Source organism: Columba livia, chromosome 11 (assembly GCF_036013475.1).
Source record: "Columba livia isolate bColLiv1 breed racing homer chromosome 11, bColLiv1.pat.W.v2, whole genome shotgun sequence".
Classification (NCBI taxonomy): domain Eukaryota; kingdom Metazoa; phylum Chordata; class Aves; order Columbiformes; family Columbidae; genus Columba; species Columba livia.
The window spans coordinates 7,552,188-7,566,215 of NC_088612.1; the positions used below are offsets into that span (position 1 = coordinate 7,552,188).

General features: G+C 41.1%; 1 protein-coding gene across 19 annotated transcripts in view; it reads left to right on the forward strand.

Annotated features, from left to right (window-relative positions):
• The window catches only part of MCTP2 (multiple C2 and transmembrane domain containing 2), a 147,486-nt gene that overhangs the window by 65,853 nt on the left and 67,605 nt on the right, over positions 1-14,028 (forward strand). For 16 of the 19 annotated variants that reach the window (XM_065076637.1, XM_065076634.1, XM_065076636.1 and 13 more), the window contains 3 exons: positions 773-808; positions 8,898-9,062; positions 10,876-11,006. In XM_065076637.1, the coding sequence (XP_064932709.1) occupies positions 773-808; positions 8,898-9,062; positions 10,876-11,006 (332 nt within the window). The remainder of the gene's footprint in view (positions 1-772; positions 809-8,897; positions 9,063-10,875; positions 11,007-14,028) is intronic. The other 3 variants (XM_065076651.1, XM_065076650.1, XM_065076652.1) reach the window with 3 other exon arrangements.

The following is a 14,028-nucleotide window of genomic DNA, read 5'->3' on the forward strand; positions in this document are numbered from 1 at the left end:
AGATGGCTTTGATCTGGGAGGTGAATGCTCCCTCTAACTTGTACAGCAGACTGTTGTTGGCACACGTGTCACTGGATTGCAAGACGGGAGGAAGCAAAAATTAACATTTTCATTAGCAAAAAGCAGTTTAGCCAAAAGATGCTCATGAATTCTTCTGAGATTTTTAGGAAGTCATGGGCTAAAGTGAACTAGCCAGTAAGGCAGAAAATACATTGGTTTATAGTAGTAGCTTTTGGTACTCTTGGGTGCTTATTTAACATTCAGAGTGCAGATGACAGAAGAGTTGGTGCACACTGTAATTTTTTTTTTAAAGACGATGTTTTAAGCCCTCATATTTCAAATGCAAATTGCTCAGCCATTTCCAGGGGAATCAGAATAGTGAAATGGCTCTGTCCACATTAGCACTTAACAGCAAGACAATTTTTTTTTTTCCTTTTTAAATTAGCTTACTGTGGAACCAGATGGCACCAAAAGTATAAACCATGTTTCTTACTAATGGCTTTGGGTCCCTTCACTTTGTATTCTTGATTACTTTTTTAATTTCTTCTTTTTTGGTGCAGTGCAGGTATTTTGAGTTTGTTGATTATGTTCCATGAGGGAGGGAGGTAGATGAATTCAGTCGTAGATCAATCCCTCTACTTAGTAATAAGCTTTTCTAACACGTTTGATAAGCTGCTGTTTGAATTATTTTACTGAACACTTTCTCCATTTTACTCCTTCGCTGTTTCCCCTCTGGGTTCTCTTTGGTACAATGGTGGGGACCCATGAATAGAGATGGTCAAGTCGGAAGAAGCGACCTTCATCTAAGGTAATCCATGTTTTTTCTCTTAAAAAACAAGAAAAAGCCCCCTCCCAAAATCTGTGCCCTCCTCTGAAGCAGAAAGGGTAAACATAGAAAAACTCTGAAGTATAGGGGCAACCTGTCTTAATATGATGGCTGAAGCTGTGGAGGATTTGAGTTGTTTAAGGATACCTGAAAGGCAGCGGGTTCTGGGGATGAACGTGGGTCTCCTGGATCCCTGTCTAATCATTTGGGTCGCCTCTCACCACAGGAGGAATTTTGTGAAGCAATATTTCTTCTGGTCACTCCTGTGGGTTTCGAAATTCCTTTTGTTCTTGGGATGGAGACCGAGTAGGCCGTTTTCATTACCAGCAATGTAACAAGATTTCCAAGATTTGTGTGTTGCTACATATCTGAATAACTTGCTTTCCTTGGTCTTCTGTAGTATCCCTGCAGGCTCCCATTACTTTTACATTCTTGTGCTGTCCCATTCTTGCATTATATTTTAACTTGTTCGGGAAACAGACTGTGGCTTTTTATTTGGTCTATAAAGCTTTAATTTGCTATTGAGTAAATAACAATGATATAGAAACTGTAGACCCCAGTATGCAGCTTGAAAGCTGTACAGTATAACATTCTGAAAAGCAGAATTTGGCTTTTATGAGAACATGTATGCATCTTGATATATTCCCCATGTAACTATTGGTTTGTATCTAAAATTGAGTAATTAACCTCCATTTGTTTTATTTATTATAACCGGGATGTGCTATGTAGAGGAGCCCAACCCTCTCAGGTATTGTGCCAGCAAGTATAATATATTTTTGCCAACAGAAGAAGTGCAAAATACAACCCGTGGAGCTGGACGGTTTTTAGCAAAAGCTCTGGAGATTACTGTGCCCTCACTCAGAGTAGCTGCATCCCCCTTTTTCTCAGGCATGCACACCCCTGTCTCCTGATGCTGGTTGGCTTTGGGTCCTGAGAAGGGGAGGCAGGGTTTTAAACTCTGGTCCTTTTTGTCCAGAATAGCCAAACTTCTGTCACTGGAATTTTTTGCAGACATGTCTTTTGGACCTCTAGCTGTAAGCTGCAGTGGCAGGTTGTTCAGTTCACAAGACCCTGGCTTGTGCCTTAGCATCTTTTTAAATAAAATTAAGAGATGCTGAAGCATGGTGCTGAGTTAGAAGTCAAAGCATTGTTTAAAAGAGGAGGGGGGAAAAAGAAGCTGCAGCCCGGTGCTCTGTTCTGTTCCAGTCACTAGAGGGTAGGAGAGCTTCAGTTCTTCCCAGGGAAGACACAGTTCATGCTCCAGTGCGATCTCTAAAGAAAAGCTCTGTGACCATCCAAAGGCAGTAAAAATATTTCCCAGCATGCGCTGGAAAAATCTGACAAAGCAGTATTTCCTAGTTTATTGATTCTGCTACTGCACTAAAACACTAGTACTGTACATCAATAACCATCTTTAGTTAGGAAACTCTGGTCTGTGGAAGCTGTACTAGCAGTTTGTGGCAGAACATAAAGGCTAGAAAGAAAAATTGAGTGCATGGGGAATATAGGTGTCTAGGGGAGGCACAAGAGGTTATGGAAGAATAGCCAGAGAGTATGATGGGGTAGAAAACGATGTTGCTGGACGAGATAAAGATCCAGGAATAAGGGGAGCAGGGGAAATGGTGAGAGCTCTATAACGGATACACAAACTCTTCTCTTTTTTTTTTTGGCTACTGAGCTGACTTTGGTTGTTGCAGAAGAAAAAAGGCTGTATGCTTTCCATTTGAGCAGCTGAACCGAGACACATCTAAATTTCTTCTCTATAGATTTAGGCAAATAAAAGTTTTCTGTTTGAAATGGTTTTCCTGGTTTGTTTTTGTGTTTTTTTTTTTCACTGAACTGTAGCTGACCTGTATTGTAATATTTAGCTTTTCTTCTACAAATAGAGGCAGAATTACTTATTTTAAATAATATGGATAAAATTAATATAACTTTTACAGCTTTTTAAAAAATTCTATGGCCTATATGAAAGAAATCTGATTATACTCTAGTTTGACCATTTTATGTTATCTAAGTGCAGACTGGGCACAACACTGTCCTAAATCAGCCTTGGCACATCAGTCACAGGGTTCCTGCAGGCTTCCCAAATTCACCTCTGTTGCTGGTGTTAATACCTGATGCAACCCCATGTTGGATGGGCAGAGGGGCTGATGTGGGTACTGGAGGATACTGTGCACTCCTCATGTGTGTTCTCTGAGCTCCGTTGCTTTTTGAAGAAAAAGCTCCATTTCAGACAACAAGGAAAACAGCAGCAGTACAAGATCTCCAGTCTAGCTACAGTTGCTTCACTGTTGTTATGGATGGTATGCAGGAAGGATTTCAGCAACTTAATATTGTCTTTTAAATCATCTTGGTGCGAGAGCTGTTGAACTGGATGATTTAGCTATCTGTTGATTACACAATATATATATTTTTTGCTGCAGCTAGAAGGGAAGCACTGCACGTTTGGGTGGACTCCCAAGACATGGGCAGCACATCCAGATCCCTCATTTTTTAATGGGAGCCGATAACAGCATTGTCCTCTTTGGGAGCTGTCTCCAAGAGCACAGCTTTCTTCTTTTCCTTGAGGAGGGTGGCATTGCAAAGGGAAGAAGATACCATCAGGCAGCATTAATACATGCAGTTATATCTGTATATTGGTGAGCTCTCCCCTCTTTTCTGTTTTTCTTTCTGGGATGCAGAGGGAGTTGATAGCTGTCTCTGCTGGAGCCCAACATGCTGATGCTCAGTAGCCTTGTTTGTCCCGGGTGGCTTGAGTCTCACCCCGAGTGCCCCACGTGCTATTTCCAGCATTTGTACAGCCGAATAACCTTTAAGTGTTGAACATCTACGAAGCAAATAAGCAGGTTTGCTTGGGGTGGATTGACCCTCAGCAGTTCAGTCCTGAAACAAAAGCGACACACTTGCCACCTTGATAGCCGAAGCTGATTGAATAAATTGGCTGAAAGGCTGACTGGACCCAAGTGCTCCTCAGTGTCTCATCGCAGGGGAAAATCCCTCACTCTCCTTTTTTTTTTTTTTTTTCAAATTTCTGAGTGGGCTGTTAGGTTTCATTTTTGCCTGCCTCATTGTATTTGGCTTTCTCCCACAAAACCCCGTGGGCAGCAGTGCTCTCCGAGCGTTTCGTGGAGCAGAGGGACTCGCTTGCCACAGGGTCACGCATCGTGGCGGCAATCTCTTGTCGGTTCACTTGCCTTTCTCACTGCCCTCTCCTCTTTCCCAGGGGGAGACTGCCTCTGCAAAATGGTTTCCCCTGCCTAATGAGGAGAGGTCCGAAGAGTCTTCCTATTTGCGTGTTGTTGTTTTCTCAAATGGCAAATTACGTGGCCCAGTTTCGATGCTGACCTCTTCACAGGGATTGCAGCAGGCTTTCTGTTGTCCTGTCTCATCCTTTTAAATGAAAGATGTGAGCGATGGGCTCGCTTCACACTTGGCCACCTCGCCGTGTCATTTAAATGTACAATTTTTCTGCATCTCTTTATTGCTTCAAAAACAAGTTTGAACTTGGGGCATGTATGTGTGTGTCAGGAAAACAGACAGATTTGAAAGTGGCCCTGATGCACCAGAGGGGATTCACTGGGTGCCTATAGAGGGAGATTATATACAAATGCTGTTATCAGGGAGACTCAAGCTCCTAAAGGATTTTGTGAAGCTGGGTCAATGAGCCAGTTCTTTCCCCTCCAAAGCTCTGGTGTTCTGGCTTGTCTCCTGTGTTTGCCTCTCGGAAGGCAGAATATCGCTCACCTTCTCATTCTTGCCCAGCTTGCTTCTTTAAACCAGAATCAGAAAATAACAACAAAAAAATTGAAGTTGGTGTGAGAAGCTTTTGTATTCATTTTGAAGCCAAAATCTGAAAATGGTGTTGTGAGCACTGATTTTTAATTTTTCTGTTCAGAGATGTGGGATGTTTTCTGGGGAAATACCCTTTCTAAGCAGTAGGGAGAAAAACTGCCTTCTGTTTCTCATGTGGCAGGGTCCTGCTCTATGACCAGGCCATACTTTTGCTTCAGAAAGCATTGCTCATCACTTATCTGATGTTGCACAGTCGCTAAATCTGCAGTAAACATGGGCTCTTAGACTTTAAAAAAAATCTAGCCTGCTTTTAAAGAGTAAAGGTTTCTGGATATTCTGGTGCTTACTATTTTATTTGTCTGGCTTGTTTGAGGGATGCTTTTTGTTCAATTTTTTTAACCATTTTGCAATGGTTAATTGCTGATAAAGGTAAACTTAATAGTATCACTGGCTATTTGCACCCAGAGCCCCGCCAACATTGGAGCTCTGTTTGGAGACAACCACTCAAATTCTGGTCTTAAGACTATCTTGATTTTCAGAAGTGACAGGGAGACAGATGCAGGAAGGAATAAGCAAACTTGTCCAATGTCTTGTGCTTGGGACACGTGCCAAATTCCATCATAAAGCATATGTTTCCTAATTTCCAGCCCTATAGCCTGATCCTAGCTTCAGCCAGCTTTTCTGTACCTCTGCAAGGCACCTTTACTTTGGTCTGGGATGGAGCCAGAGTGTGAGCTGGCTGACTGCAGAGAGTTTACAGGAAAATCTAGCAGGAGAGGCCTGAAGGACCTGGCATCCAGTCTGGGAGCACAGCTGGAAAGGACTCGGGTTCAGCAGCAGGAGGAGCTGAAATACCCAAGTGTGGAGGCCTCCATAGCCTGGGAGGTAACAGGGAAAGGGAAGAGCTGGAAAGATTAAACCACTTTAAAATTGTCACTGACTGAGCAGTCATGTCCTACTTTTCCAGCCAGTGTAGAGGAGGGCTTTGATTTTGCTGGTGTCTCATTGTGGAGGAAGAGTGTTTGGTTTTGGGTTTTGTGTTGTTTTTGGTTTTTAGGTTTTTTTTTAGGGCTTATTTTGCCCCTAAATAATTTTGTTAGACTAATCACTGCACTTCTCTGTCCTGCGATAGTTTTGCCAACTCAAAGGGAAGCTGTGAAGTTTAATCAATTAACTCTGTGTAAATCAGTTTAAAATCTGTAGGTGCAGGGTATCAGGGAACAGGTAAGACTTTTAAAACAAATAATGTGATATCATTTTCTCATCACCTGGGAGGCATTTTCCATAGTGCAGGCTTCCCCAGGCAACACTAAAATTGACTCATTGACAGCCTGGGTCTGTGGGTCTACCACCCATCTGGGTTTCCCCAGACGTGCTTCCTCACAGAAACTGTGAGTGGAATCTGAGACACTGCCTGTTTGGCTGGGATTTCCATCAGGGTGGTCAGAGGAACAACCTGCCAAGTACCTGGGGAGGCTGCAGAGGTGACCACAGAGCATGCACAGAGCAGTTCTTTGGTGTGTGTGAGTAGATGATTGGAGGCACAGGAGACGTGCCAGACCTGCTGAGCACACGCTGTGCAAGTGACCTGTGCACGTCCAGGAAATCCAAAGCATTCCTAATGTGGCGGGTTGTCTTGCAGGGGTGCAAGGCAAGAAGCCCTCCCACGTTCTGTGCTGCTGTGTTTGGAAAGAGACTTGTGGTGGTGTCAGACCTGGGCTGGGGGAGGCGGATAGGAACTCATCAAAACATCTTGGCTTCTCTAACGATTGTGATGCTTTAAAGTGATGCTATGTCTTATCCAGAAAGTAGCGGCTGGAGATCACTGTACCCCTTTTCTGAGATGAGCACAGAGCACTTTTGCAGCTGTGCGGCCATCAGAAAGGGGGTGCATGAGGCTGTTTGCCAGGGGCCACCTGTTTTAGAAGGTCAGAGTTGATGCATTGCAATGTGCTCTAGTAATACCTATCTGCAGGCACTGATGTTTCCTGGGACTGTGTGGAATCTGGGATGGTTTGGGTACCTCCCAACATCCTTTGAACTGTCAAGTCAGTGGCTGAAAGGGGATGTTATATATGCTACAGAATTTGGGTAGAAAGGCCCCCAACACTGAGTGACTCCCTAAAATACTAGTCTGGTTAAAAAAATGAAAACAATCCAAATTTGATTTGAAAACTGAGTGATAACAACTGGTTTTTGTGTTCAGCCTGGAAACTTTTCAGAGAACTGAATGTTTTGTTTTTAAAAGAAATTGTAACACAGATAATAAACTTTGTCTGTTTTGTTTGTTTTGTTTTTTCTTTTTTGTGAACTAACATCAAATACCTCCTCCTCCTCCTCTGAGGAAGGAGTGAAGGGGGAGGAAAAATCCTTGGTCCTAAAGCGGCGAGTACATCACATCAAACATGACTATGTTAAATACTAAAATGTTCAAAGTACAACCGAGATAGATAAAGGCTTTGATGGGAAGTGGATATTTCCCAGGGACATTACAAGCAATAATCCAGATGTTATGGTGTAATGCAACGAGTGTCCATGGATAGATGGGGAGCTCAAGCCAAGCAGAGCCTGCTGTAGGCCTTAGCCCTCCACTCCCATGCTGTTACGCCATATGGAAGCAATCTCCAGGCCCCTTTAATAGCCAGCTTTGGATTCCATTTTCACAGGGCTCATAGAGCTAAGTGGAGCTGTTTTATGGACAAGTTAGATAGAAGCCTTTCCAAGATAAACATCCAATTCGAAATTAGGACATACCAAGCTGCAAAATTATTTTAGGGCATATTTCATGGAAGCACTGCCATTTTTCTAAGGCGATTGCCAGACTGTAGAATGGCCTTTGATCCCTTGTGGACATTACTCCCTTTTTTATAAAAAGGATTTTGAAATAGTTGCAGTGTTTAGGGAGGAATATATCTGCCGGGACTTTGAAGTATGTCCATGGGAACAGTCATGCTTTAGCTTTTTGGCCTAAAAGATGAACTTTAAAAAATAAAAAAAAAAAACTTTTTTTAAAAAAAAAAAAGAATAAAAAGAAATTACATTGCAGCTGGATTTATGAATCAAAATCTCGTTTTCTATTTAAAGGTAGGAATTTTTAATCAGCGTGCCAGGAAAGCCAAATGGGGTGTTTAAATAGAAGTTTATTAATATGCTTGTGGGATTCAGAGTTGGGTATTTTAGCCAGTAAAAAGCGAGTAAAAAATTTTGTGAGTTCACCACCCATGATTTAAGAATTTTGTTGCTGGGTAATTGATCCATAAAAAGTAATCTTCAGACATCAGGTGCTTTTGCAATCGTTTTATTTAGCAACAACATTTTTTACTTGCTTTTAAAGCTAACACGTCCTGTTTTAAAGTGACTTGTGAAATCTTCTCCTCCGTCTTGCTCCCACCTGTATATGACATGATTGAAGCTCCAAAGTGTGGCGAGTTAAAAGTTGCTTCACGAGAATAAAATATGGCAGGATTTTTACTGCGAGAAGAAAAGTATAGCCTTGAGTTTTAATGTTTCCAGCTCACTCCCTCCCAAATAAAGGCCTATTTAATCATCCTCTGTCCAATAAAATATTGCCAGTTAGCAAACTCTTAGCACAGCCGTGCTGTGTAGGATGAAGCTGCGAAGGTAACAAATGTGGCTCCCAGGTAACCATAACTCCAGATAAAGTGGCCAGTGATGTCAGTGTTTTTTCAGCCAGCGTCAGTATTTTTGATTCGTGAGCTTGGTTTCTGGAAGCAGGAGCTGCAAAGGCAGCAGGCGAAGAGCTAACACAGACAACATGCAGTTGAGTGATTGAGGATGTGGAAGAATGCTGCTCAGCCTTTCACTTGGCCATAGGCTTTATGGTTGTGGGCTGTCTCCCCAGAAAGGACAGACCTGTGTTTTATGGATGTAGCTGGACACATTTAAGAGTTTACTTTTAGTTTCTCCCTTCTTCCACCTCTTCTCCCCATCGCTCTCCTGTGTCTTTCCCTGAGCTAAGGTAACAGATTGCTCTCAACACTCAGGGTCTGCTCTTGCTGAAGCTCAGCCAGGTTAGCTAAATTTGACTTCTCTGGTGGTTTAAGCTAACCCTGCTGATTTCACTCAGATTATAAACACCATCTCTTCATGAGGCCAGCTGTGGCAAAGTATGGGCAGCAGATCATCCTACTGCCCTCTGCTCCCTGCTTACTCCAAGTTGGTGATACCTCTCTCACTTCTGGTGCTTTCATAGCACAGTCAGTTTGAGCGCAAAAACGTGGGTTTGGGTGTATAAATGTTTGGTGACTTTGCTTTTCAGTCGAGTTTCATGCGGAGCGTGCGACTCTCTGACGTTTTGCGCAAGAACCAGTTGTGGAATGGGCTGGTCACCATCACGCTCTTGGAAGGGAAGAACATGCCTGCAGGGGGCTTGGCAGAGATTTTTATTCTCCTCAAACTGGGAGATCAAAGATACAAGAGTAAGGTAAGTATTAAGAATTTCCTTAAGTTTGCAGAAGCCAATAAGGTACCTGGTGTTTCTTTTACCAGTGTTCCTAACTCACATGGAACTATTCTTGAAACTCTTTTGTATAAGTGAGATCAAAACCAGGAGACCAGATCAGGGACATTAACATTTTACTAATGTGTTTTACATGCCAGTATAGACATAGGAAGTTAGGAGTATTGTGTGTAGCTGTTTTTGTGCATTTAACATACTGATGTATGTTTGAAATGAAATAACGCTGCATGCATCACACGTGTTTTGTTCTCTGCCGATACAGAGGTTAGGTTTGCAATGTTAGGTATGCTGGAAAAGCAAAGCTGAAATGGTTCTCAGTGCAGGGGAATATTTTTTATTTTTTAAAGTACCTTGCTTAAAAAGTGTATTACCTATAACAGGAGAAAAAACAAACAAACATATCAAACCCCAAAACCCAAACCAAACAACACCCCTCCTCCCCCAATTAAAACAAAACCAAAACTGTTTCATGGGAGTCTAACAAATGAATGGGATTCCCAAAGATATTTTTTCATCTCTATCTTTCATCTCCAAAGTCTAATAAGGAGAGGGGCTATGATTAAAATAATGTTCTGTTGGGAAGGCAAGAGCTCTACGTGTCATGAACTGGAAGTGCGGAGGGAGGAGGAGGAAACAAACCAACCCACTCATGTACAAAATGTACAAAGCAAATTCACAGAACATGATGTTCAGACGTAGACGCATCTGAAACCTGCACTTTGTCCCCCACGTCGGACCTCAAACCAACGTCACAACATAATGTTTTTATTTAGAAAAGCAGCTTTGAGAAATAACAAATGGGATGGTTATTTTAGAATAAATATATGTTATTCCAGTTAAGATCCCTTTTTATGTTTCTCTTTAGTGGTCCATAGCCTGTGTCATGAATCTGCAAAACTGCACTGTTTGCAGTCACAGAAAATGAAAAAGTTTAAAATGAGGAGTCAAGTACAATGTTGCCTGCAGTGAGTTAATTGCTTAGTATTTCTGCCCGGGGCCCAGCAAAAGTTGGGGACTGCTGCTTTTACACACTAATAAGACTACAAATTGGCAGTGTTCCATGTTCTTTCCTGGCGTTTATTCAACTTATGAAGTACAATGTCTCAGGGTCCAGAAAAGCAGACAAGGTGGGAGAAATCTCAGTTGTGGTCCAGTCGATCCTATCTCCTGTTCTCTCAGTGGCCATGCTGATATTGCTGGTGGGTGGTGTAGTGTGTTAGGAATTGCAAGTGATTTAAGTCCCAATCTGGTGAATACTCAGAGTAACCTGAACATATGAAAAATCTCACTGAGCTCAGAGGGACAACTTACAGATATCAAATTAACTGGATGTTTTTTTTTTTTTTTTTTTTTTTTTTTGCCTATATCTTAACATGGAAGGATTAAAAGTACTTGTTTGGATTCCTGAATTAATTAAGACCTGTTTTCAGGTGGTTGTCCTCAAAAGGTTTATTCTTGATTTCTTCCAGCCTATGAGTGATGTTGAGTTATGACCACAGTCCACTGAAAGTGGAGATGATGGATCTACCTTGCATTTCAGAATTTCTCCAACCATTCATTCATGTCACAGTTGCATATTTATCATTACTGGGAGAAAAGAAAGTTTTTTAACAAAGATGAGTCTGTATATTATAGGCTGGGGAGCTTTGGTTAGAATGACCTTAGTACTTGATGCCCTAACAACTGGCCTTACTCTTGTAGAAGAATTGATATGTGCTTTACTGTGGAAATAAGTACTATTTAAGAAAAGTAAATATTATAACTGCATGTTTTCTAGACACTGTGTAAGAGTGCAAATCCTCAGTGGAGGGAACAGTTTGATTTTCACTACTTCTCTGACAGGAAGGATATGTTGGACATTGAGGTCTGGAGAAAGGATAACAAAAAGCACGAGGAGCTTTTGGGAACGTAAGTTGGTGGGGGGTTTTTTTTGGAGGGTGGGATAAAGATAACGTGATTTTTATTACTTTTTTTAATTGATCCATTTATCTTCATTACCAGTATAATACTGTATGTTTCTCTCCTTTTTGTCCCTTTTTTCTTTTAGATGTACTTTTCTGACCTTGTTTACATGTGGGTCCTGTTACCTGGGCAATCTCTTCCCAATTGCCTCTGGGTTTGATGCTCCACACTATTGCACAAGCTTGTGCTGTTTAAAGCATCATTTTCAGGGGCATCCTGACAGGTGATCTACCCATCTCCTGACCGATACCAGATATTGTCCCACTGCATTATTCTATTATTGCTTCACATTCTTAAGTAATGATCTTATGGTGCATTAGCAGATGAGACTTCTTGTAGTTTAGCAGTTGAACTTTTTTATTTCTTAATGGGAACAGAGAATGGTTCCTACTCTCATGTTCTGCTTTTTTCCGCTCCATTCTTAACTCCATATTATTTTGTACAGTATTAGTGCAGTCTTGGTTTCCTAGTAGTAACTAGATCTTTCTGCCTGTTGTCTCCTCCTTTCTTTTAGCTCGCAGTGTTTTCATCTACATCCATCTCCCCAAGCTTTGCCTGGTTGGCTGCATGCAGCAGCACCAAGAACCATTCAATTTACTGGAACCCCTCTTGGGTCTGTCTGTGATTATTTGCTTGCAGGACCAGTGCCCAAACCTCTAAATTCTTAGGGGCGGGGATCCTGTTTGCCATTCTCACCTGACAAGGATTTCACAACTTGCTGGCTAAATAACAGTAACTCATAAGAACATTCTCTTACTTTAAGCATTCAAATAGTTCAAAACTATTCACTGAAAAGAACAATGCCCTTTGGCTCTACAAATGTTTGTGGTTTTGCAGAGCAGGAAATGCTTTCTGGCTGAATACTACTGCTCATCACATGGAGAAGTGGCTGAAGATGAATCTGTTCCTTCCATTCTCACAGTTACTTTTATTACTTCTGATATTCTGTTTAGAGTTAGGAAATGTAACAGTGTTTGTGGCTTGTTCAGTCTTCCTGATGCTGGAGCAATTCTTTCTTAGGTTTTTCCCCCTCTTTTTTTTTCTTTCTTACTGGTTTCTGGCAGGTGGTGTTCAATGTGGCAAAAAAACATCATCAGCAAAAGGCTTATTCTATTATTAAAGATTTGAGTACTGGGAAAGTCTGTGTGTGTTAGATTTACCTTACAGTTATTTTTGCTGTCTATATGGAGAGAAAATATTGCAGTTGTTGCCTTAAGCACAGCAAATTCACTGTAGCATCGAAACAGGAAAAAATTATACTAGATTATAAAGAGCAATTGCAAGAATAGGTAAACACCAAATGTGTAATATCAAGCCTTGTTTGTACGCTGTAGAAAATTTTCACACTCAATAAATAATATTTTATGGCAGGTTCAAGTGCAGTCTGATCTGGAAAAGGATTCTGTAGGCAAAACAGCCTTATGAGATGCCATGCTTATTGTCTCTGTGATTTCCAAGTTGAGTTTTGAGATTTCTGGATTTCACAACATCACTATAAGAAATAAAATGTTTGACCTTTATATGTGGTCATTACATACAGACATACAACCCAACTGCCCTCAAGTAATTTGCATGTTTTTAAGGAAAAGGGAAAATTTACTGGATCCTAATGAACCTGTGGTCAACTTGTGGGTACAATTTGGATTTGTTATGCTCCCTCAGGGTTGTGTAGGTTCAACGGTGTTGGTTAGACCTTAAAAAAAAAAAATAAAAATAAAAAATATATATATACACACACACACACGATATTTAAATGAAGTTGAGGAGATGCACAGTGTGGAGTCATGTCTCATAATCCAGACTGCTGAATTTTTGTGGAATAAAGACTTCTGTTCATTCCTTTAGACCCAGAATTTCGTGTAGGATGGATGCGTTAAGCTCCTGGAACATGGCTCTTCTCCCAGGCATAATTTGGTTTCAAGGTAAAATATTGTTCTTCAAATAGGACCTGAAGTGCCTGTGGAATAAGAAATGTGTTGGACCTCCTGTGCTTAACACTAACACCTGGGGCCTTTGTCTGCTGCTGAATAAGTGAAGAAACTTTCAGTGCGATTTCACATCGCCATTCTACCATGAAACGAACCCTCACTGTCAGTGCACATCACACGCTAAATTATTCCATTCAGCCTACCTGCCTTCTCCTTAGGTTTTCAACTGGATCCAGTTTCTCGTCCTTGCTTAGAATGTTGTGGCATTGAGTGGTTCAGGTGCCAGGGGCTGACACGGAGGGGTGGCTGTGTTTTGGTGCTGGATGAAATAATCCCTCTATTTAGTCTGCACAGAACTGTTAGTAACATCTATTCTATGCTTTTTGTGTCCTTTGGGATAAGAGGCATGCTATAAACAGGAGATGATGTTAATGTATATTAATAAACAAAGGTGTTAATGTGTGCAGAGTTTGTCCAGGCAGAGTCAAGTTGTTTATGCCAGGTTGTTAGAGGGTGTTTCTGCATTAAGGGATATGTTTTGAAAAAGAGATGCTGCAGAATGTATGAGTTTTTTTCTTCATGCATTTACCTCAAGAAAAAGGTTTTACAAAAATTGCTAGACTTGAGCCCTGAGCTATGAGACTGGAGTGCATCCAATATCTTTATGATGAACGCTGCCAGGAAACGGTGTCCTTGCAACAAGAAACAATCCTGATTTTAAAGGCAATGCTGTTGGGGTGGAGCAGTAAAATCTACTATAGCTGCATCCAAACCTTTGATTTAAATTTCCCCAAGCTATAGAAGAATCAGATAAACAAAATTTAGTGGTGGAATAAGTCAGAATAAGACCTTATTAATTGTTTCCCTGACACCTGTGGCAATTGAAATTTCTTTTCAAGTATTAATCATAGATGCATCATACTGTATACTGTGATCATGATTCCGACCTCTTTTGCAAAGGGGAAAAAAATCACAATGTTGTGTGCAGATTTGTCCATATTTATTTCTGTATATTTAAGGATACTTATAATAAATTGATG